Source organism: Xenopus laevis, chromosome 9_10S, assembly GCF_017654675.1.
Source record: "Xenopus laevis strain J_2021 chromosome 9_10S, Xenopus_laevis_v10.1, whole genome shotgun sequence".
In the NCBI taxonomy this organism is placed as follows: domain Eukaryota; kingdom Metazoa; phylum Chordata; class Amphibia; order Anura; family Pipidae; genus Xenopus; species Xenopus laevis.
This window is the reverse complement of record NC_054388.1, coordinates 77,343,570-77,366,438: the sequence shown is the minus strand read 5'-3', so window position 1 is coordinate 77,366,438 and position 22,869 is coordinate 77,343,570. Positions and strand designations below refer to the sequence as shown.

Genomic DNA, 22,869 nt, shown 5'->3' with positions numbered 1-22,869 from the left:
CCTGAGATGGCTGCCTACACACCAATATTACAAATAATAAAAATATACACTTGTTGGGTTAGGAATGAAATTTTACATGGTAGAATGAATTATTTGCAGTGTAAACAATATAAACTATAGTAAAGGTTCTGAAGCAAATATACTAGTTGTATCAGCACAGGGTAACAGTACATTATATTCTCATTACTTTAAAATGCTTTCATTTTTTTGATGTTACCATTTCTTTAAAATTATTACAGTACTTTTTAGAAGGAATAAAAAAAAAATGAGTACAGCAAAAAGCAGGTCTTTTGTACCTGAGTGAGTTTGTCCAGTTCTCCAAGCCAGGCTCCAAACATCTTATCCAGGTCCTGATCTTCCTTATCACTATCCTCTTCAGCCCCATGATCATGTTCTTCATCCGATAATTGCTCCATCTAAAAAGAAGAAAATAAGGAAATGGTTTAGCTACTCAGAACCAGTAGGCTGTATTCATTGTGAATGTTATAATCAAAATACAATACAATTGTTGTTTATGATTGATTAGCAGATCTATAGTTTAAATGCATATTCATTTGAAAAAGTCAGAAAATAAATTGCTAATGCTACTATTGTGTGGTCTTTCAGCAGGCCAGAATAAAGATCACCTTAAAAACGATTAATGCATATGCTACATACCATATGCTATATGGATATGCATTACTTCAAGCAATTTCTGCTAACTAGAGCAGAGAGTGTCAGTGAGTGAGACAGGATCCTGATAGGGGTTGTTCTGGGGGTTTGTTAGCATTTAGGAATTGTTGTTATGGGCTAGTGGGTTGCAGTGTTATCCTCAGGGGAGGATGAGGCATACGGAACTACGGGTATGTTTAATATGACTTATGAGTAATATCCCTGCAGCGAGCACCAACCATATGTTTTTTTTGGTTTGTTACAACTAATTTGGACATGGTCTTAAAAGTTCTTGTGGTAACATGGGTGTGGTTTAAAAATAGGGACGGGTCAACACCCGCTTCCATTATTTGCCCTCCACCATGTAGGCCAGAAAAATTCCAACCTTCAGTACCACAGAAATTGGACAGCACTGCTGTAGCAGGTTTTAAAGACAGACACTACTGCTATAGCTCCGAAGAGAAAGCTTAAAAGTACTGTTTCTGATATCTACTAAGCACTTCATCACTCTCAGAATACCTTTCTCTTTGCAGCTTATTTTCAATACAGGCAACCACTGGGGAAAGCTTCAAACAGCCAACCTGTGCAATTCTATTTATAAAATACGGACATGTATAATGCATGGATAGTCCTGCTATATAAAAATCCTCCTAGGCATTCTGAAATAGTGCCGACAGTTGATTTTTTTTATTAACAGGTAACTATTCAATAACATATGCTTAACCAGACAGATATCTGATGACTTATTTGCATGTGTGTTCAATAGCTATGTCTCAGTACCAGTAACATCTGGCAATAAGACTGAAACCAAACATTCATTCTGTTGTAATAAACAACAAGCTTCTCTCATAATGGGTTTTAGGAAAGATAAGGCAAATAAGGATGGGATCCATGGATGAACCAAGTCTTGAACCAATAACAATGAATAGGAAAACCTTACAAATTAATTTGCATGATACAATGCACAACAGGTTAAAAGCGGACACTCATTGCCTGATATATTCTATTTCATTTCTTTGGGGATCCAAAATGTACATCTGGCATGCTTAGTGCGTCCTTCACTAAAAGAATTATACCCCTGCTCTACCCATTTCTGCTACAAAATCAACATGGACTTGGGAGCAGTTTCTTTCTGGCAATACAGTGAATACACTAAAAAAGATCCTTAGCAAAATAATACAGCAATCCCCTGTGTTATGCTCCACAAAGAGACATACAACCTAATACTGTACATACTGATAAACAACACATGCAAAACCATCCAAATGTCAAGGTAAAGCTGAGGCTGCAGCCCAACAACCTAAGCTAATTCATATAACCTGGAACAGGCTTTATGGATGTTAGCACAAATCATTTCATATATAGACATGCTGTATGACTTCTATCTGGCCAGCTGAGGATTTACATAATAAAATATCAGCTGCTGGGGTAGTTAGTTTATATCTGAGTTATATTGAGAAAGCGGTGTGGTTAGCTTGCAACCTAAATCAATGACAAGTAAACTTCCTGCTCAGAGGTTTCCGCTGTAGGCCACTAAAACCAATAGATAAAAAGGGGTTTTGTGACCAACTCAAAATAAAAAACACAGAATCAAAAAGGAAAAACTGTTTTTAAATGCTATGCAAGTAGGTGTACTTTATATAGTCCAGCAGAAACACCACTTCCTTTTCTGGACAAAGTGCAGAAAAAAAAGGATCACCATGAAGTCAAGCTTTGCTGATTTTAAAGAGTCACGATGATTTTAGATATGGTTCTTGCCATTCACTTTCGATTCTAACAATTTGGTGGTTAAAAACCATGCAAAGACCCCCTGCCCTCCATAATGGGTACCATCAGTCATCAAATACAGATTCTCTCTGTAAACAGGCAGCAGGCCTCAAGACTTTTCCATTGTAAAATATGCAAAGTATTTGAACTAGTGCAAGAATTGAAGGTAGCAATCTAAATGAGATACAGACGAATGGATTGTTTTGATCACAGCAGTAATCAAATCAACCCTCTCCACTGACTAGTACTTGATGGAAAATGTGTTGTCTAGAACACTCATGCCAGTAAGTGGCTCTCACTTGGGAAAGCCGACTTCCACTTTTCCAATCGATCAGCTAAAGACAATAATGTGTGTAATATTTAAATGAAGGGGTAGTTTCCCTGAGAGGCCCAAGGTAATCAAATATGCTGTATGCCTTAACTTTTTAATATTTGGGTGTTATTTTCTAACAAAAAGAATCTGATGATATTTTATTTTGATTATGACATATGAGCAACTAAAAACAGAAGGTATCCTGCAGATTCATCTGTGATTTATCAATGCACTGTTATATTCAGCCTTAACGAATTATAAAAAGCAGAGACTGTAATTTATGAAATATTTTAATTCATAACTCTGAATCCAAAGACAGTCATCATAACCCAAAACTATTCTTTAATTAGGGAGTGAAATGAAGTCTAATAGCAGACAGTGCAGGCTTGCTAGTAGCAGAAAAATGCATCCAAAAATTGTTCTTGCTCAGGCATCAGTCTATTTTCATATAAGCATATACATAAAATAAGGACCAATTCCTAGCAGATGCAGAATTCCTTGAGTGATAAAGAGCAGATCTCATAGCAGGAATCTTCTCCCCACTAACAAACCAGCAGCCGGAAAGATCTGCAGCTTGTCAGAGATTCTATCACATACATTGCAGATTCATAGCCATAAGTGTTTTGTTATATTTCCCCATGTAAGGAAATGCACCCGTTCTGAATGTCAGAGCTTGTATCAGCCTGAATTCAGTCAGTCGGGTCATGTGTGCATGGCAACACCAGATGTTATTTTTCAAAAACGGCATAGGTATCTCCAGAAACAAAATTCTGAAGGATGTGGCATTCACAAAACGAACATGAATGTATCTATAATCCTAAAATACACGCAGGACTACAATTTCACTTAGGCTCAGAGTTTGTCCTCTCTAATTCATGAATCCCTTATTAGAAAACAAGGGTCAATTTGACACTTCAGTTAAGTAACCTGGAATGTGAACATGCTTTTTATGCAAGGCAATTCATAATGAAAAAGAAAATGACGCCATTTAGTATCTTAAAATTCTATAGAAATAGGGCAGGCATGTTTGATCGATTATATAAGCAGTTCACTTTCCTGAGCCAAGTGTAGACTACATAATGAAGACTAGCATCTTTTCTGGTTGTTATGGGGCACTTTTCACTAGTTCCACCCCTTTCAGTATAATGAAAGCTACAGTTTACGGACTAACTTAGCCATTGGTCAGTTTTCATACTGCCAAATAAAGCAACAGTACAGGTAGATGGCACATGGACTAGTTTCTATGTTGCTATCTTGTCAGTTAATTATGCCTGTGGTAGGAGATAAATTAGTCAGCACTACTGGAGCAGAGTATAAGGCAAAATATTAATCATTTTGGACTGTGCATTGGCAATACATCATTAGTATTCTTTATTTATATAATACCATTATAATTCACAGTGCTGGAAAAAAAAGCTTACGATCTAAGGTCCCTATCACATTAATACACACATACTGTGGTCAGTTTTATCAGAAGCCAGTTTCCTGTAGGTTCTTGGAGTGTGGGAGGAAACTGGGGTACACATAGGAAACCCCTACAGACAATGAGAAACATTCAAACTTCTTGCAGACAGTACCCTTATAGCAAAGACCCCAAGGCTGCAAGAGGGCAATGCTATATAAACTATAACAAACTGCAATAATCACTTCTGTATAACATATCATAACTGCTACAAAGTGTATTGGCTTTTTTGTTATTGACAATTCTCTCACAGGTTAAAAGTTTCCTAGACTGCTTTATCTGTCATAAAATACTTTATCTGTCATGGTCCTATAAAATGTCATGCAAAAAAAAAAAAAAAAAAATCTATTTTCTGTTAAAGCAATAATTATATGAAGATTTTCTTATCAGATAAATCAGACGTAATACAGCCCGTACGCCATGGTATTTCACTGTACGAGGAAAAAAGAAATAGGACACTATCAATTTCAATGTATCATAATGTATTCAATTAGTGTCATGTTATTTTCTGTCTTGTTAGAGGTTCAAATTTCATGTATTCATGTAGTTAAAAAAGAAACACTTCTGTTGACTTTGTATCAGTTAATCTTTCTTGTAGCACCCATATTGTTGAATAAGCCACAGGCATCTCCAAGAGCAATGTAATAAATATTATGGAGCCTTTCCAATAAACGTTGCTTTATGTATTGTGTGACATTGGCTCTGACCCAGATAGTATATAGCGATCGCCTACAATATACCAAGGGTGAACTTTATAAAGTCACATAAATACTGTTAACTATATACATAAATTAAGCAGCAGCACCTCTTTACCCTCTTTACTTCCTGCTGTAACAAACATTTGGGTGGTTTGGCCAAAATATTTGAAAAATAGTTAAGAGCGTAATTAAGGCCTTGTGTGCTTAATCCATTCAGCCTGCAAGCCAATCAGTTTCCTCCGTATTAATAACACGGGCATAAAGCATCACTTTTCCCGGCCAGCACGCAACCCATGTATAAAGAGTGTTGCTCAGCACAGTTTTTAAGGGGCTTTTGTATATCAAAATTATACGTAGCTACTTATACACCAAAATGCATTACTCAGCTATATAACTAGTGTGGCAATGCCCCCTATTTATTTACCTTAATTAATATGCCCCTCTTTATTTTAGTGACAGTAACGGTATTGTAATGACAGTAACTAGGGGTGTAACTACAGAGGAAGCAGACCCTGTGGCTGCAGGGGGGGCCCAGCAGTTATAGGGGCCCCAATTCATACACAGTTTCAATAAATATTGGTAAAACAAGTCAGCCTGTAGATATTTTAGGGGCCTGAAAAATAATTTTCTGTGGGGCCCAGTAATATCTATTTACACCACTAACACTAAACGCTTATAGTTTATGAAATGAGGTATAAAAAAAGGATGATTCTTATTTGTTTGCACTAAAAAAAAAAAATATGTAAATGGTTACAACTGAAGAAGCAGTTTGGAGTAATGAATTCACTAAAAAATATAGTCTTTGTGACTTTACTCAATACATATGCATTAAATAAAATAGGTAATTAGAGGGCTAGTCCCAGAGGATGGAGATAATAGACTTAGAAAGCCAATACATGTTTAATTAAACAACACAGTGGCGTGCTACCAATGAAAAACCCTAGATGCAAATGGTGACATGTTTGATATCAAACATAAGGTAGACTAATCACCATTACAGTGAAAAACTACACTAAAAAACAGTTCTTAAGTACATTTTCTGGCTGTTTAACTGCTGTGTCATTTTCCTAAACATATGAATGATCAAAACCTTATTTATAAAGGCTGAAAAGAGTAAAGTGATCTCATGCTTTACAGCAAAAGGTTGGGGGCTAGCATGGTAAATCTCCATAACACCACCCTAATCTGAATGAACTAGCTACCAGGAAAGCAATTAAACAGATTTAAAAATTATATATTTATATATATATATATATATATATATATATATATATATATATATATACACACATACACACACTATAAAATTCCAAGGGCTTCAAAGGGCGATGCACAAAGTACAAATATTAGAATCCTATAATAGTGCATTGTACTTATGAGAAAGAGTATGGAGAATAGGGCATACTGCCAAATAATTAAACCAATGTCAGTTATACCAACAACGCTAACAGAAGCATTTTTCCCATTTCATTTTGTTAAATGTGACCCTGAATGCACTGGTAAATTATGTAAATGCCAGGGGGATTTGAGAGAACTCAATCTTTCCTTTGGCACTTAGTGGGTTAATCTGTTTGTCTGTGGTTGCCAACCAATAATAAGTCAAGATGAATATACCACTACAGGTAAGGTCACATTGAGCGTTTCGGGGAGATTTAGTCGCCGGGCGACTTCGGAAACGAATCGTTAGCGCCTGGCGATTTTTCATTTTAGCCAGTGCAGAGTGAGGGAAGGCGTTCGGGGAGATTGGTCGCCGCAAAGATGAGGCGATTAGTCGCCAGGCGCTGTAACCTGGCGTTCTTGCGTCATTGCGTTCGCATTGTAATTTGAATACAATTGCTGCTACTTATCTGTATGTGTGTGCGTGTCTAGGAGATTTCAGTGCTTTTCTAAGTACATGCTATTTCTGATAAATCGCTCGGAAAAGGGTCTCAGTGCGTTTTGGAGCTACAGGCGATTCACAAACGCGCTGTGGGCACAGGAGCTGGCGTCTTTCATTTGGTTTTGTTCAGAGACAAAACGAGCAATATGTCGCCGCGATTTGCTTTTTAAAAACGTTGGCGACAAATCGTCCAGTGTGTCCTTACCCTAAATGTAAAATGCTATATAGTATGCAGGAGGCAGGGGAATTAGGATGTCACTAGCTGTGTCTCAATATTTGCTCTTACAAACCATTATCTTTGTGTCAGTGCTGTATTGATTTCTAAGAAGCCACTTTGCAGACGGGACGACAATAAATTTGCAGATGGTTTATAGGCACTTGGACCAATGAAAAGTTGTGTCTACAGCAGCACAGCATGCAGAAGGCCAAAATCCACACAAAACAAACGAAGACCAGGCTTTGACAGAAGCGTAACTTATTCTCGGACTACTTCCTTTTGCCAAGAAGCACCAGGTTACATTAAGATATTGGAAAGGCTGAATCCATAATTACTGTAAATGAAAAGCATAAGAATTATATTGTGTTATCCTTGTTAATAGCCAGGGCTTGGAAGATGGACATCCATAACATATAGAGAATTATCATAACAATTTAGGATGGTAGTTATGTATGTGCATTAGGAGATAATGGGAATTTTACATAATTAATGTGTATTTTCAATTTTAAAGACATATAAAGAAATTCTAGCTAGCTTAATAACAGAGCATTTATGACAGTGGTCACAAGTCCTTTCTGGCAATACAATCATTTATAGGAATGAAGGCTCCTGCCAAGTCAAGAGAGGCTATGGGCACTGTTATAAAGCAAACACAGGGCACAACTGCAAGATGTATTTTAGTTTATTAGCATGGGAATATTAGGCTGTACAGCATTCAACAGACCAACAGTCACATCAATCTTACAGGTTCCATCATATCCTTCAGAAAAGCTGGTAGGGTAGATCCTGTTGTTTGAAGTGGTAATTATTTTCCATCAAATGTATTTTGTATTACAATACATTTTAATTTCCAAGATAGTTCCCCTTCCAGTCAATAGTTTTAGTCTGTGAAAGAGCAGCTGGTACAAGCTAATACATTAATTGCTGGCAAAATTTGACGTTGGGAAGCATGCTCAGTAAGAGGCTGAACTTTAATTTAACTGACCAAACTTGCAGTAGGAAGCTAATGTAATTGTAAAGACAGTGAATGTTTAAGTGGCCTCTTTAACAAAAGCTGGAGGCAGCATGTTGGTCATCCTTAATATAAACCATTTCAGAGATCTCTGTGAGAAAATGTGTTATGTCCTGCTCTGTCCTTATTATTTACTTGTGGGAAATTTCTGCTTGTATCAGATGGTGATGCCCCATTTATACAAGCCCCACGAGCAGCCTCTGAGAAAGTGTAGGAAAAATCTGAAGTGTCAAGATTTTGGTTGAATTTGTAACCATTTCCCATTGTAAAGCTTATTTGACTTTGAACAGAAAAAAATTGAGAAAAACACAATCCTAGAAAAGCCCTCGTTTGGCAAAATGAAGGCAAAGTTTTAGTTATGTGCAGATAGAGACAATATATTGGTACAGGTATAGGTATAGGATCCGTTATCCATAACGCTCAGAATTACAGAAAGGTCATCTCTCATAGACATATTATAATCACATAGTCCAATTCTTTTCAAAATGAGTTCCTTTTTCTCTGTAATAATAAAACAGTACCTTGTACTTGATCCAAACTAAGATATAATTAATCCTTACTGGAAACAAAACCAGAATAACGAGTTTATTTTCATTTATTATAATGTTTAAATGGTTTTATAGTAGACTTAAGGTATGAAGATCTAAAATATCTAAAGATTTGTTATCCGGAGAACCCTAGGTCCCAAGCATTCTGGATAACAGGTCCCATAGCTGTGTAGCAACTGGAAATGCATGGATCTGTGAAAGAAACCTTAGCGAGAGTGGGCTTGGACTTAAAGGTGTACCCCAAGTTCTAAAACCCAGTTCCCATTCAGGGACATCTGAATTGTATTTCTGTCTCATTATTAATATTATTACCCTTGCATCACTATTTCTACTGTATGCATATGTTCGCTGAATGTACTAATATTTTTCCAAACATTATAGCAACAAAAGAATCAACAGGGTGCTAAAGTGTAAGTAACCAGACCTATAAATGCAATATATTACAACTGTAAGCATTCTAGGTCAAAGCTTGACATAAATGACTTGAATGAACAATGGCTGCAAAATGCAGAAATCTATGTTCTACCAGAACAGATGCACTCAGAAACACTCTTTAAAATAGCAGCCAAATCTCTTACATGTGAGAAGAGCCGATAGAGTAAAGGTAAAACCGATACTGCATAGGTATAAATTAACAAGTTGAATTCTTGTGTGCGATTACGTTAGAAATCCTTAGTTGCAGAAATATTCAGTGACTCTGCGCAATCAGCCTGTCTGCAAAACACGGTAGGAAAAAGATGCTCGACTGTCTGTTGTTATAGTAACCGCCAGGTCCTAGTCTTTATGGATGTATTATGGTTTAACCCTTCCCAAAAATGTATGTGCATAGTGGAAGTCAAGGCAAAGCATAAACTATTCAAAGTAACATTTTTCAGTATGAGTATATCAACATATTCCTTTAAATAACTAAATATATATATTTATATATGTGTTTGTGTAATATATCTAATAGACGTTTCTCAACAGATACTTATTTTTATGATGGAAGAAGAGACAGCAATAAAAAACAAGAAACACTATTAAAATCAATAACCCTGTGCAATGTATGAACTCTATGAAATGAATCCTGGATGACCCTATCCAGAGGCAGTCCATTCACTACCACTCTCTATCAAAAAGACAGGACAAAACAATAGCTATCCCACTAAATGACCTCAGTCTCCAGCCAGCTTCCCACTTAGTTGCATATTTAGAATAACTACTTTTGGGTACAAAGGGGAGAAGGATCTATGCAATATGTAGCCAAGTTTGAGGGTTATAGACCTCAGAAGAATTCATTATGGCACAAAACAGATGTGAGCGGGGGAAATAATAGATTGTTCCCAGCTGCTGGAATTAAAGCATTTAACCTTTTATACACATCTATGGATCCTTGCACCATCTACGATATTCTCTCAATAACCTTCATTACTGTAACAAACGGTGTGCCATGAAGCAAAGCAAAAGTACTTGAGATAGGTGTAACCAGTAGAAAATACTGCTTAAAATATGCACAACAACGGGCACATTTTTTTGAGAGAATGATGGTGGCCAATCCATGGGGTATATAGCGAAAGAGCATGGTACATGTGTGGTGACCACACCAAACACAAATCATTAAACGAAGACTTGAATAAACTTACATTGCTTTTATTACAAAATATTAACACCCTCCTGTAAAATGCAAATATGGGAATTGTAGGTAACCACTAAGCATGAATAAGCCAACAAAAACCAGGAGCCTACTCAGGCTGGCTTCAGCCATTAGCTGCAGGTCAAACCACTAATCTCACAAAAACTCATGCTGGCCAGATCTTCAAAGCTGCAATACTAACATGAACAAAAATGTACAAAATAACAAAAAAATCTAATAAAATAATAGGGGTGGGGGAACAGAAGAGGGGACTGTGATCCTTATGAACTTACTATTAAAGGAGAACTAAAACATACCAAAAAAAGGAGGCTAATAATTCCGCCCATTATGTTTTGGGGTCCTATACCAGTCTAGAACTCCTCATCTTCTCTTCTGTTGATTCACAGCACATGCTCTATATTGCGGTCAGTACTTTTCAACTTGATGATTTGCAACAACCCCTTAGATTAGCTTCTCAACATATGCTTAAAGAATAAAAATCCAAGATGGCAAGCTCCTGTGCACATCTTTGAATGCATTATTACTGTTATAGGGCTGCTAAACCTCTAGAATGGCACAGTTAATTCATTAAATACAGAATTCGTTTATAGGGTTTAGAACAATCTATTTGACAGTTTTGTTGTAACTATCAAGTATCAATTGATCACATTCATGAACCAATAAGCATTGTGACTTGGTCTAGTTTTCCATTTTGGCTATCACCCTAAAGAGTGAGAGTACATAAGTGTGTACTTTATAAAATCAAAACCAAACCCCAAAATGAGTGTAAGGGTAAGGACACACGAGGAGATTCAGGGAGATTTTGTCGCCTGGCTACTAATCTCCTTGTCTTTTGAGCAACTATCTCCCTGAACTGCCTCAGCGTTTTCCCCCATAGGCTACAATGAAAAGTCGCCTGCGCTAATGCACACACGGTGATGCGTTTTCAATAGTTGCCCAAAGTTTCCTGTGAGGCAATTTCAGGCAACTATTGAAAACGCATCGCCCTGTGTGCATTAGCGCAGGCGACTTTTCATTGTAGCCTATGGGGAAAAACGCTGAGGCAGTTCAGGGAGATAGTTGCTCAAAAGACAAGGAGATTAGTAGCCAGGCGACAAAATCTCCCTGAATCTCCTCGTGTGTCCTTACCCTTAAGTCTACGCAAAACAGTAGAAGTTGTTAAAGCAGCAAAGGAAGGACTAATTTTAATTACTTGACTTCAGAATGATATGTTGGACAGGCAGAGTTATGCATATCTATGGCCATACGGTACATCTGTAAATGTTACAGAACAGGTTTCTGATTGATTAAAGTCCCTTTGACTAAAAAAAAAGGATTACTCAAGTAATGCAAATATCCTAAAACACTTTCAAACATGTTTACTTTATGCAAGTTTAGGCACACATGCTTCTTATTTGTCTATTGCTTCCTTCCCTTTTTATTAGGGTGAAGTGCTATGAAGTCTCTTGAGAAAACACAGGATATTTATAAGACTTGCACTTCAATATCCATTCATTGTTATGACGCCCCAATAAGAATTCATTCTTTAAAAATTTATCATTTTGGGTATACTAGCAATTTACCTGCATGTAACGTCAGTATACCTGAATGAAACAATTACACAATATATTGCAAGTGCATTCCTAGTAAAAGGAGACTATGAAAATGTGGTCATGTACCCAGGCTGATGTAAAGCAATGACTATATCTACATTTAAAGGAGAAGGAAAGGCTAACATTAAGTAAGCTTTATCAGAAAGGTCTATATAAATACACCAGTAAACCCTCAAAGTAATGCTGCTCTGAGACCTCAAAAGAAAACACAGAAACACAGCATTTCTTTCCTTTTATTGTGTATACATGGGCTTCTGTATCAGACTTCCTGTTTTCAGCATAAACCTCCAGGGCAGGGCTTGAGCATGCTCAGTTTGCTCCTCTCTTCCTCTCCCATCCCTGCTGTAATCTGAGCTCAGAGCTGTAAGTGAGCAGGGAGAGGCTCAGGCAGGAAGTGAAGTCACACCAAGCTTACATGGCAGCTTCTATCCTAAACAAACAGAGACAGTGTCTACAGCTGTTTATTCAGGTATGGTAAAGCATTCTGCAGAATAAATATAGCGTTCTAGCTTGCACTATTGTGGCTAATCTGTTGCCAATAAACTGTCTTGGAGCTTTCCTTCTCCTTGGAAAAAAGGGTTCGGAACTTTAATTACAAATTTGCCCTGGATTTAATATATACGTGGTGGACAGCTGAAGGCAGTGTGCTGTTAATTTATGAAAAGTAATTATATAAGCTAAGTAACATCATATAATAAATCTTTTTATGGCAAAGCATCAGTAATACCACTTAAATATATAACGATACTGTGTTTCACTGGTTACGAACAGGATACATTTTTATTTAATGCAAGACACAAAGGTTCTCTTGGTAGAACCACTAGATTTTTTTTTGAACACTTTTTAAAGGGGAAGGAAAGTCTGTTAGCACTTGGGGGTGCCAAATGTTAGGCACCCCAAGTGATTATATTGACTTATCTGAAACTCCGGGCCGGTGTTCTTATCAGCAGAAAACTGCACTGGGCCGGGGTTTTTTCTAGCGAGAACCACAGAGAGATCTTCTTCCGGCGTCTTCTTTCTTCAAATTTCCCCGGGCAAACGCATGCGCAGTAGAACGAAATCGCCAATTTTTTAAAGTTCAGCTTTTCGTTCTACTGCGCATGTGCAACCGCGCAAAGAAAGAGGAAGCCGGGCCGGTGCAGTTTTCTGCCGAGAGGAGCACCAGCCCTGGGTTTCAGGTAAGTCAATACAATCACTTGGGGGTGCCTAACATTTGAGACACAAAATAATAGAGCCCAAGAGTTTACTGTAACAATTTAAATATTTTAACAGGTTAGTAGAAAACTGCTCATATAGTAAGGTGTGTGGAAACTAACCAAAAGGTTTATTTACTTTACCCTTCACCTTATGTTCCGCTATTTATAAAGTTGCAAGAGTGTTCCAATTATTTTTGGTTATTGAATATTTATTTTATGTAAGCACCAGGGCCATCTCACCTGAGTCAGGTGGAGCTCAATGTACAAATGGGATAAATAAGTAAAACTGTGCTGGCTCGCTAGTGGCCAGCATGGCTTATAGGTATCTCTTAGATGCTGTCCTCAAAGCATAACATTTTGCTGCAACATTAATATATATGGGTTTGATTTCTTCTTCCTTTATGGAAATCCTATGCCCTGTAGAAAAAAAACATGCATACAGGAACAGTTTGGCTCATTTCCTATCAACCCCCATGTCTAAGGAATTAGAGCAAGGCAAGAGACAGGGGAAGTACTAAGAAATTTATAACAGGATGTATTTCCTGAGTGGAATCTGAAGGGCTTGTACATTACCGAACAATCCTTTGCTATTCAGTCATTGCCTACAAATGTCAGTGCATAACGGAGTGAGTCTGTGCATTTGATTATGTTTGACTAGGCATATGATATTTGTAACTGTTTGTTCTATTTATAAATGTCGGGGAGGAAGTGGTGCAAAGGCAGGCAGTTAATAATGAACTATTTGTAATACAGAGGTCTGTGTGGTGCAGTTGCATTGGTTACAAAAACATTATTAAACAAGGTATGGATGTCACCTAATAGATCTTCACAGGGAAGGAGCTGAGTGGCCAAGATTCATTTTTTTAATATATTTAAAACTTTGACCTTATTATCTGTTCTGTATTGCTCCAGAGAACAGGGCAGGGCCAAGCACGTGCGTGCACACACGCGCCATAACATCAGGGAGGGCAACGAAAGGGGAAACGTAAGGGTAGGGTAGGGACAGAGGGGAGAGTAAAAAGGGTAGGCAAGAGCTGCAGACTGGAGCGAATCCAAACTAGGGGTAGGAAGAATAATCTTGAACAGGCACCTACCATGCGCCCACATCGTTGCGCCCTAGGCAGGTGCCTCTTCTGCCTACCCCTAGTTCCAGCCCTGCCAGAGAGTTCTAGGATGTGATTCATCTGGGCCAGAGTAAACACAGTTACTTCTAAAGGCAAAGCTTTTCAACCAGCAAGATCAAAGATTAATGCATTTTTAATTTGGGTTAAAGTGTTAAAAAAAAATTCTAATTTTAATATTTTTGCAACATTTTTAAAATTAAAAAATCTTAGCATAAATGAAAAAAAGATCCTTCAGCAACACACAAGGGTACAGGGCCCCAGTTTATAAGAGATGATCTGCAGCACTTCCAGCTGCTGTTAAAGCTATCTTTCCCAGCAAAAAGTGCACATTTCACTCAGTCCTAGTAACCCATAGCAACCAATGAGATGACCAGTTAATGCTACTTGTTGATTTCTACAAACCAGTAGAGAACATTGCTCCATTTATTACATAAGGGTTATTATTATTATTATTATTAAGGCAATTATTACTGAGAGCAACGATTTGTGCCTGTAGCAAGAATATTTTATATTTGCACCATAAAGAATAAATAGTATACATTTTAGAAGGAACATGCTATTACAATGATATAGTCTCTTGTCTGCACAGAGACATCAGTAAGTGGAAGTAAAAAAAGGCCCAATTTAACCAAAACCAGCACAGATTTACAGCAGATATATCAGTGACATTATGTTTTGTTATTTGATAAACATTTGATAAACATTTTGATAAACATTCCCTGTTGGTGTCCAGTAATTTTTCAGAATAAATGCTGAAACATTTCATTGCATTCCTTAAAATCAGACATGCAAGGAGTTAACAGGAGAAACAGGAAAATATATGTGAAATGTTACTCTGTAGCCGCAGAGCAAGTCTATTTTAGCTACACATAATAATCTAGCATATTCTCCAAGTGTCGAGAACATATGATTAGAGGGAATGCGCTGACTCAGAAATATAAGAGACTGCTACAGAAACCAGCAATATCATCATGCCGGAAACAAATACAGATTTCTCCAGTGTACATTATTTGGCCTTGTGGCCATCTCATGCTGAAACCTACTGTTTGGCATAAAAATACACATTCTAGGCCATGAAAATCTGTTAAAGTCACTAATCACTGACTAGGTACTCTCCCATAATGAGTGTTGTTACGGATATGAGATGGAAGGAAATCTTAATATTTGCAAATAAATAGAATAGAAAGAATATTTGCTAATAAATAGAACACAAGTAAATGACAAACATTTGCAGATAAACAAACTCAATGAAAATTTCTAACTGGTTCTATGCTAGCAGATAATTAGCCCCAGAGTTGAACAAGGAGTAATTTGCATGCCTTTACTTTAAGCTTAAGACTATTTCTTGTATTAGTTTTGTGCAAATTTATGTATACACTATTATATTCACTTCTGTTTTAAGAAGGCTTTTCTGTATTTCATTTACATTGGGATTTCCTTCTACTGCTTTAAATCCATTTTTAATTCATGCACCAAATATCGTACAAAAATTAGTTTTGTACAATATTATCGGTGCGGCTATGGCCACTTTAACACGAAAAACCAGAGCCTGATTTTCACATAAATCCACAAGCTTGGTCCACACAAGAGGATCTTTAAGTGTAGGGCCATTTTAAAGGAAAAGGAAAAACATTTTACACTTGGAGGTGCCAAAAGTTATTCACCCCCAAGTGATTATATTTACTTACCTGACACCCCGGGCTGATGCTCCTATCAGCAGAAAAACAAACCGGCTTCTAGCAAGCACCACGGAGCAACCCTCTTCCTGGGTTTTCAAATTTCCAGGGGCAGATGCATGCGCAGTAGAGTGAAATAGTCGGCTTTTTCGTTAAAGTTCCGCTTTTTGCTCTACTGCAAAAAGAAGCAGGAAGAGGATCGCTCTGTGGCCTCGCTAGAAGAACCTCAGGCCGATGATATTTTATGCTGATGCACTGGCTCAGGGTGTCAGGTAAGTAAAAGTAATCACTTGAGTGCCTAACTTTTGGCACCCCCAAGTATAAAATGGTATTCCTTCTTCTTTACTCATGATCAGTTTACACAAATGAGATAGATAGCTGAAAATGGCGAAGACACAAACTTCACAACCAATAACAAGGAGCTTAAAGGGGTTGTTCACCTTCCAAACACTTTTTTCAATTTAGTTGTTTTTAGATTGTTCCCTAGAAATAATGACTTTTTCCAATTACTTTCCATTATTTATTTTTTACGTTTTTTCCAAAATCTAAGTTTAAAGTTGAATGTCCCTGTCTCTGGTGTTTCAGTCTGGCAGCTCAGTAATCCAGGTGCAGATTCTGAACTGTTACAATTTTGCAACATTTAGTTGATACATTTCTCAGCAGCATCTCTGGAGTATTAGCAACAATTGTATCAATTCTAACAGCTGCCTGTAATGAAACCCAGAGATTCTGCTCAGCAGGGACAAAGATAAGAAATGTATCAACTAAATGTATCAATTTAGAACTGTTTACAGGATCGGCGACCCCCCCTCCCAGAGCTGCTTCAGAAGGAGAGAAATGACACTTTATACTTCAATATTAGAAAAACCGTGACACATAGAAAATAGAAAGTCATTGGAAAAAGTCGTTATTTCTGGTGATCTATCTGATAACAACTAGTTGTTTGAAGGTGAACAACCCCTTTAAGCAGTTACAGCAAGGGTTAATAAACTTATGCATCTATGGCTTCTCCTCATCTTTCAATACACTGGAGTTATGGTGAGTAGACTGGTTAATAATTTTTAAACCAAGATGCAATGTTGGTGGGGGTGGGTGATATTCGTTATCACATAAATGAAAGTTAACTCCCAAGCATATCATGCATCATTTGACACTACTTCAATATCACATGAAACAGTCACCACTAGTACATGTTGAACATGATTCTGGGCTGTCACTTATTTCACAGCAAGAAAGCTGCCAAGAGATATTACCAATAAAGACTACTATATTCGCTGCTCTATTGTCTCATCTCAGTATTAGACTAGAGCAGATGGGGTAAAAGTCTGCTAAACACGTTCAAGTACACAAAGTATTGGCATATTCATTTTATTTTCTGCAAACCTAATATGCTTGCAAAAGGTTACATAAATATGCCTGAAAGCATTAAGTAGAGCAGCTGTGTGTGCAGTTTCCACTTGCTGTAATGTGGTTGGGAAACAACATACCTGAAAGAGGATCTAGCAACTTTAAGCAAAAGATTTCCAGCTTCTGTTTTCGAAGATTTAAAGTGCCTGTCAATGTGATCAGACCTAAGAGCTTAAAGAACATAGCATTTCTATATATTTCCAGAAGTGTTATATTGTGAAGCAAAGGGGGTGTTCTCCTCGAAATGTTGCACCATGCAATAAATGAGCAAGAGCTTGCCCTGCTAGCATTATCCTCTGTACCACCATTGACGTGGACATGGTCTTAAAAGTTCTTGAGATAGCATGGGTGTGGTCAACACTGGATTCCAATATCGGCCCCCCCCCACCACCACATTGGCCATAAAAATTCCAGCTCTCAGTAGCACAGAAGTTGGAAGCAGTGCTATAGAGGGTAGAAACTACATTAACCAAAGAAGCCCCACTGACTCAATCCTAACGTTTATTCAGACAGGGAGATCTAAAAGGCAAATATAATTCCTTCATCAATGCATGATAGCATTAGAGTAAATTGTATTATGTGTCCTCTCTGCCCCATCCTATTGCAAACATTAAGTTAGCAACAAAGCTCTTCAAGATACTGGTTTGAAGAGAAAAAAAAAATGCAAGACCTGCATTTCATTGGCAGACCCTCTGGCAAAGGGCTAACATGAATGTGCAAGTGAAATGTATATAGATGAAAAACAAAGGCAGTGTGAGGCTGGCTGAAACGTGGCCAGAAGCAATAGAAATCTTCAGTACAAAATTCCACAGCCCCAGGGGAATACTGAAAGAGATAAGCAGCTACACAGGTGAGCCACATTCCCCACTTGTCCTCACATGCTTTTTTATTCACACAGCTCACACCTATTGTTTGCCACCTGCCTCATGTGTCTCATACAGCTAAAACACCATACTCAGAGTTGCTACTTCAGCATAAATTAAGAGACTGAGTAAACACCTCCAAATTACAGCCAGGTATCTTTCACTGCAGTCATTTTTTAAAAGATCATGTACAATAGAATTCAGTCAGGAAAGATTTTTTTGTAAATAAGTTAATATCTGCTGCACAAATAGAATTCTGACCCCTTGCAACAGTAATTAGAAGCAGGAAGTTTATCCAGTCACAGCCAACATGTTGGCTGCTTTACATTATAGTTGGCCTTTGTCTTCTCAAAAATGTTGGTTTTTTTAGTTATTAAGTAAAGGTATGGCCAAAGGCATGTGCAAAATAAGACGGAAATGATCTGACGCCAAAGTAATATATGTGTGATAATGGAGCGCTTAAACCACCTCAAAGCATACATGCTTGGAAGTGCTGGGTTCTTTACCAGAAGACCCTCCCTTGCACTGGGTCAATTTATCATTGCAGAAAAACAAAGAAGAACACCAATAATTTGTCGACAGTGATTTAGCACATTTATATGGCAGCCGTTTAGGCCCCTCCAGACCCTTTATCAAGCCTCCGTGATAAAGGGCCCGGAGGGGTCAAATGTTGCCCATTTTGACAATATACAGTACATGGGCTAAATCACTTTAGTCAGGTTCAATTATTGGTGTGCTTCTGCCCAAAGTTATATCTGTCCATTCTGTATCAACAAAAGGTTATTAAGCTCTCACTGATGTGGTTAATATATGCAAGACGAATTTGTCTACTTTTTAACTATGTGATGTTTCTTAGCGGATACTGGCTCATGGCTATGCTACAGTAAACTGAACATTTATAGCTTTTCATGGAGATCCTTGAAGTAGGAACAATATGGTACCTATTAGGGTATGGCTGTGCCCCTTTAATAGTCAGGACTTTGGTATGAAAAAAAGGAAGTTCAAGAAATGTTTAGTAATTCTGTTTTTTATAATCATATTTTCATTTGTGGCATGGTATAAATGAATCACTAAAGTCAAGAAAACCGCCCTCTTTTTCGTTAAGTAGAACATGTATAAAAGTCAGAATGATGCAAGCCTCGTCTTAGTACAAGTCTAAAACATCAAGTACTGTTTCAGATCACTGCACAGCAGCTTTCAGTAAAATGTGGAAATTTCCATCCAAAACAGAAAGCCCACAAAGTAAAGAGAGACTATTTATCCACTCAGTGACACCGTTATGTTCTTAATTGGCCTAGCACAGGGAGGTGAGCCTAGACCAGAATGACTAATTTCTGTTTAGAGAGACACTAAAGGCTTATGTTCAGGTACCTAATAATATCCTTTAAAGCTCAAACATGCAGAGAACTATTAAGAGAAAAAAAAAAAAAAATCTCAGTATCTGCTTTACATGGTTAAGTACCAGAAGAAATAGAAGAATCCATCAGATCAAATAAAGACTAAGCAGGACAACTATGTTTGTAATTAGTTTTAGCTTTAAATGGACCATTACAAATTTAGCAGAGAGTATGCAGAGACCGGTTTAGACATTTGGGGCAGAGTTATCAAGGGTCGAATATGGAATTTGAAAAATGCCCGAATAGGTCTGTATTCGATTGAATTTGAATCGTACGAATCGAAGTAATAGCGCATTCGAAACGTACGATTCAAAGTTTTTCCCAATTGACTCCAAATAGGTTCTAGGCAGACCTCCATAGGCTAAAACATCAATTCGGCAGGTTTTAGATGGTGAATGGTCGAAGTCAAATTTTTCAAGAGACAGTATATGATTCATTTCGAAATTCAAATTTTCAAATTTTTTTCAAATTTTAAATTGGCTCGAAATTCGAATTTTTTTTATTCGAATTTTCACTGCCCCTTAGATTTTTTACAATTTTCTGTTGATGCATGAAAATGGAGTAGATGACCAGTGAACTCTCTGACAACACTGAGATAAAAGAGGAAAAGGCCTTACAATATACTGTGCTGAGAATAAAGGTTGCTGCCTAAAAACTCACTGCACTTTCTCTAAATATGTTCATGATCCATGCTGCCAATACAACTGCTTGTCCGTTTCTATTTCTCTTTATTGTTTTGGACCATATTTTCACCGCAAGTATCCAAAAATCACACATTATTAGCAAAAATCTTATTTCAGTCTGTAAACAGGCCAAGCAGGGTGTACAAGCCAAAACGTTTTCTTTTGCAAATTTAAAAGTTATAAATAGTTTTTATTTTGGCTCACCCTATCTATTGTGCAACTGCTGCATTTATAGTCAAAAAGTGTATTTGGGACAAGAAAGGAAAATAGCATAAGGGAGAGGAAAAAATAAAGACTGAAATAATCCAGTGTTTAAAAGCAAAACCAGGAGTGCGTGAAATATAAAGTATCACCAGGGCAACCATTTCCATTGGCCCAAATATTTTTATGTTGACCTAATCCTCTAACTGTACACTGTGAACAAATCAAGATTATGTATTCATTGCTTTGTAAACAGGATATCTAATCCAATGGATTCCATATTTAGTCAAATTAAACTTGTTATAGTTACAAAAGATTTAGGATCACACTACATTGACAGGGCAGCTAAATAAGAACTTTTATCCAGACAGGGAGCAAACGCATACCTCCCAACTGTCCAGTTTTTTGCAGGACAGTCCAGATTTTGACAGCTCAGCCCGCAGTCCCGGATTGTTATTGAAATGTCCAGGGTTTCTCTTTGATCTCCTGCACTGAACAGCCAGAAAAAGATACGTTTCTAAAACTTAATTGGCTTTTGGCAGAGAGCCCAACTTATGTGGCAGGTGTAATAAAGAAAAGTCCTCTGAGGAAGTGCCGGTGGATCCGTCAAGAAACGCGTAAGTCAGCGTGCATACCCAACGCCCAATCTTTCACCTGTGTGTATGGAATAAAGCCTGAATTTTGTATTCAATACTGCTGTCCGAGTCTTGTCCAGGATCTGCGCCGCAAACACGGGGGTGTGATGAATCTATTATGTGGCAGGTGTACTTAGATACTTTTGTAACAATTTATGATAAGCAGATCTCTTGGGGAAACTGACTTGCAGCTTTAAGGGCAATTGATCTTTATTAGCAAAACTGTAATAACACATAAAAACCACAGAAATGTGTTTCAACTTTCATAACCTGCCAAATTTTGTTAAATGAACAATGTTGTTGCGGCCACAAAAAAAAACATCATGGTCAAAAAATTGCCGCACTCCAAAACTTTTTGTCCTTCTCTCTATTACCAAAATGTTGGGAGGTATGGCAAATGCACGCATTCAGATTCTTATAATTGTATTGTAATCAGTGTATAGTACCATCATGATGGGCGACAGTTTTGCCAGGTGTAAGATTAAAAAAATAATCCTATTTAGAAATGCTGCTGGATTGCCAGGCCCATCCCCGGGTTTCATTATGAGCATGCCTTTGCTTTATTGTGGTCTATAGCATGCAAAATTTTGCCCTATGTGGAGGGGAGAAGAGGGTCTGGGAACTGACTGGGTAGATAAGCAAGGAAGCAAAATGTAAAGCATAACTTTACCTGCATGTGGCTGCTGTACTTGGAAACTAATACAGTAGCCCAGTGTCAGCCTATGACATGCCCACAAGGCATGAAACGCGTAAGGCTACCTTATTCTAAATGTTTTTTTATTAAATAAAATACTTTTTTACTGCATCATCTTTTGGTGTTTAGTTCAGTTTGTGCCAACCCACTACTAAATAAGTGTGCCCATTGCCTGCCCAAGCTGAAGGTCTGGGGCTTGAGCACCTGGAACCCCCCCATCATTTTTGGTCAATTAACCGTGTTATCTACCACAATCAACACTGGATGTCTGTTTGGAAATTGTTTACTGTGTCATACTATACTTTATTTTTCAGAAATGTTTAGCTTTAAATGTATATAAATGTTCAGGAAAACATATTAGCATATATTAGCAGATGCATCAGTAAAAAAAAAAAACCTAAAATAATCAATATCCATCAGGTCTAGAACTTTTAATCACAATCTGCATCTGCAAGTCACAACTGTTAAGGCAAAGGGCAAACAAAAAGAGAAAATCTGTACAGTTGCTCGTATACTGCCTTTAATAATGCAGTATATTATTATAGATCAATCTGTCCCATATGTTGATATCTGAATTATTCACGTGTCTTACCTTGTCTGCCAAACAAATGCAAAAACATCCTAGTTTAGCATTTTCTGCTTTTGCCCACATTGGTGTACAAATAATATTTTGCCAGAAGCATCATAGCCAACGTTCCAGATGGGTTGAAACGCCAAATTCAAATTCTGTAATACTTTCCTTTCATATGCAAGTTTGCGACTGCATTTCTACAAATTTTGAGTTTAGCATCTGTGGGGTTAAGTAACTCTTAAAATGTCCTTAAAGGGATACTGTCAAGGGAAATGTATCAGTTAATAGTGCTGCTCCAGCAGAATTCTGCACTAAAATCCATTTCTCAAAAGAGCAGATTTTTTTATATTTAATTTTAAAATCTGACATGGGGCTAGACATATTGTCAGTTTCCCAGCTGCCCCAGTCATGTGACTTGTGCTCTGATAAACTTCAGTCACTCTTTACTGCTGTACTGCAAGTTGGGGTGATGTCATCCCCTCGCTTCACCCCAGCAGTCTAACAACAGAAGAACCAGATAACAGCTGCCTGACACAAGATAACAGCAGCCTGGTAGATCTAAGAACAGCACTAAACAGTAAAATCCAGGTCCCAATGCAACACATTGAATTACATGGCGTAGGAGAAAAAACAGCCTGCCAGAAAGCAGT

General features: G+C 37.5%; 1 protein-coding gene across 3 annotated transcripts in view; it reads right to left on the bottom strand.

The window, feature by feature from the left end:
• LOC108703048 (ras-associated and pleckstrin homology domains-containing protein 1) overlaps positions 1-22,869 on the bottom strand; it is a 97,958-nt gene that overhangs the window by 41,063 nt on the left and 34,026 nt on the right. For all 3 annotated transcript variants that reach the window (XM_018238969.2, XM_018238970.2, XM_018238971.2), the window contains exon 2: positions 297-416. In XM_018238969.2, coding sequence (XP_018094458.1) covers positions 297-416 — 120 coding nt within the window. The remainder of the gene's footprint in view (positions 1-296; positions 417-22,869) is intronic.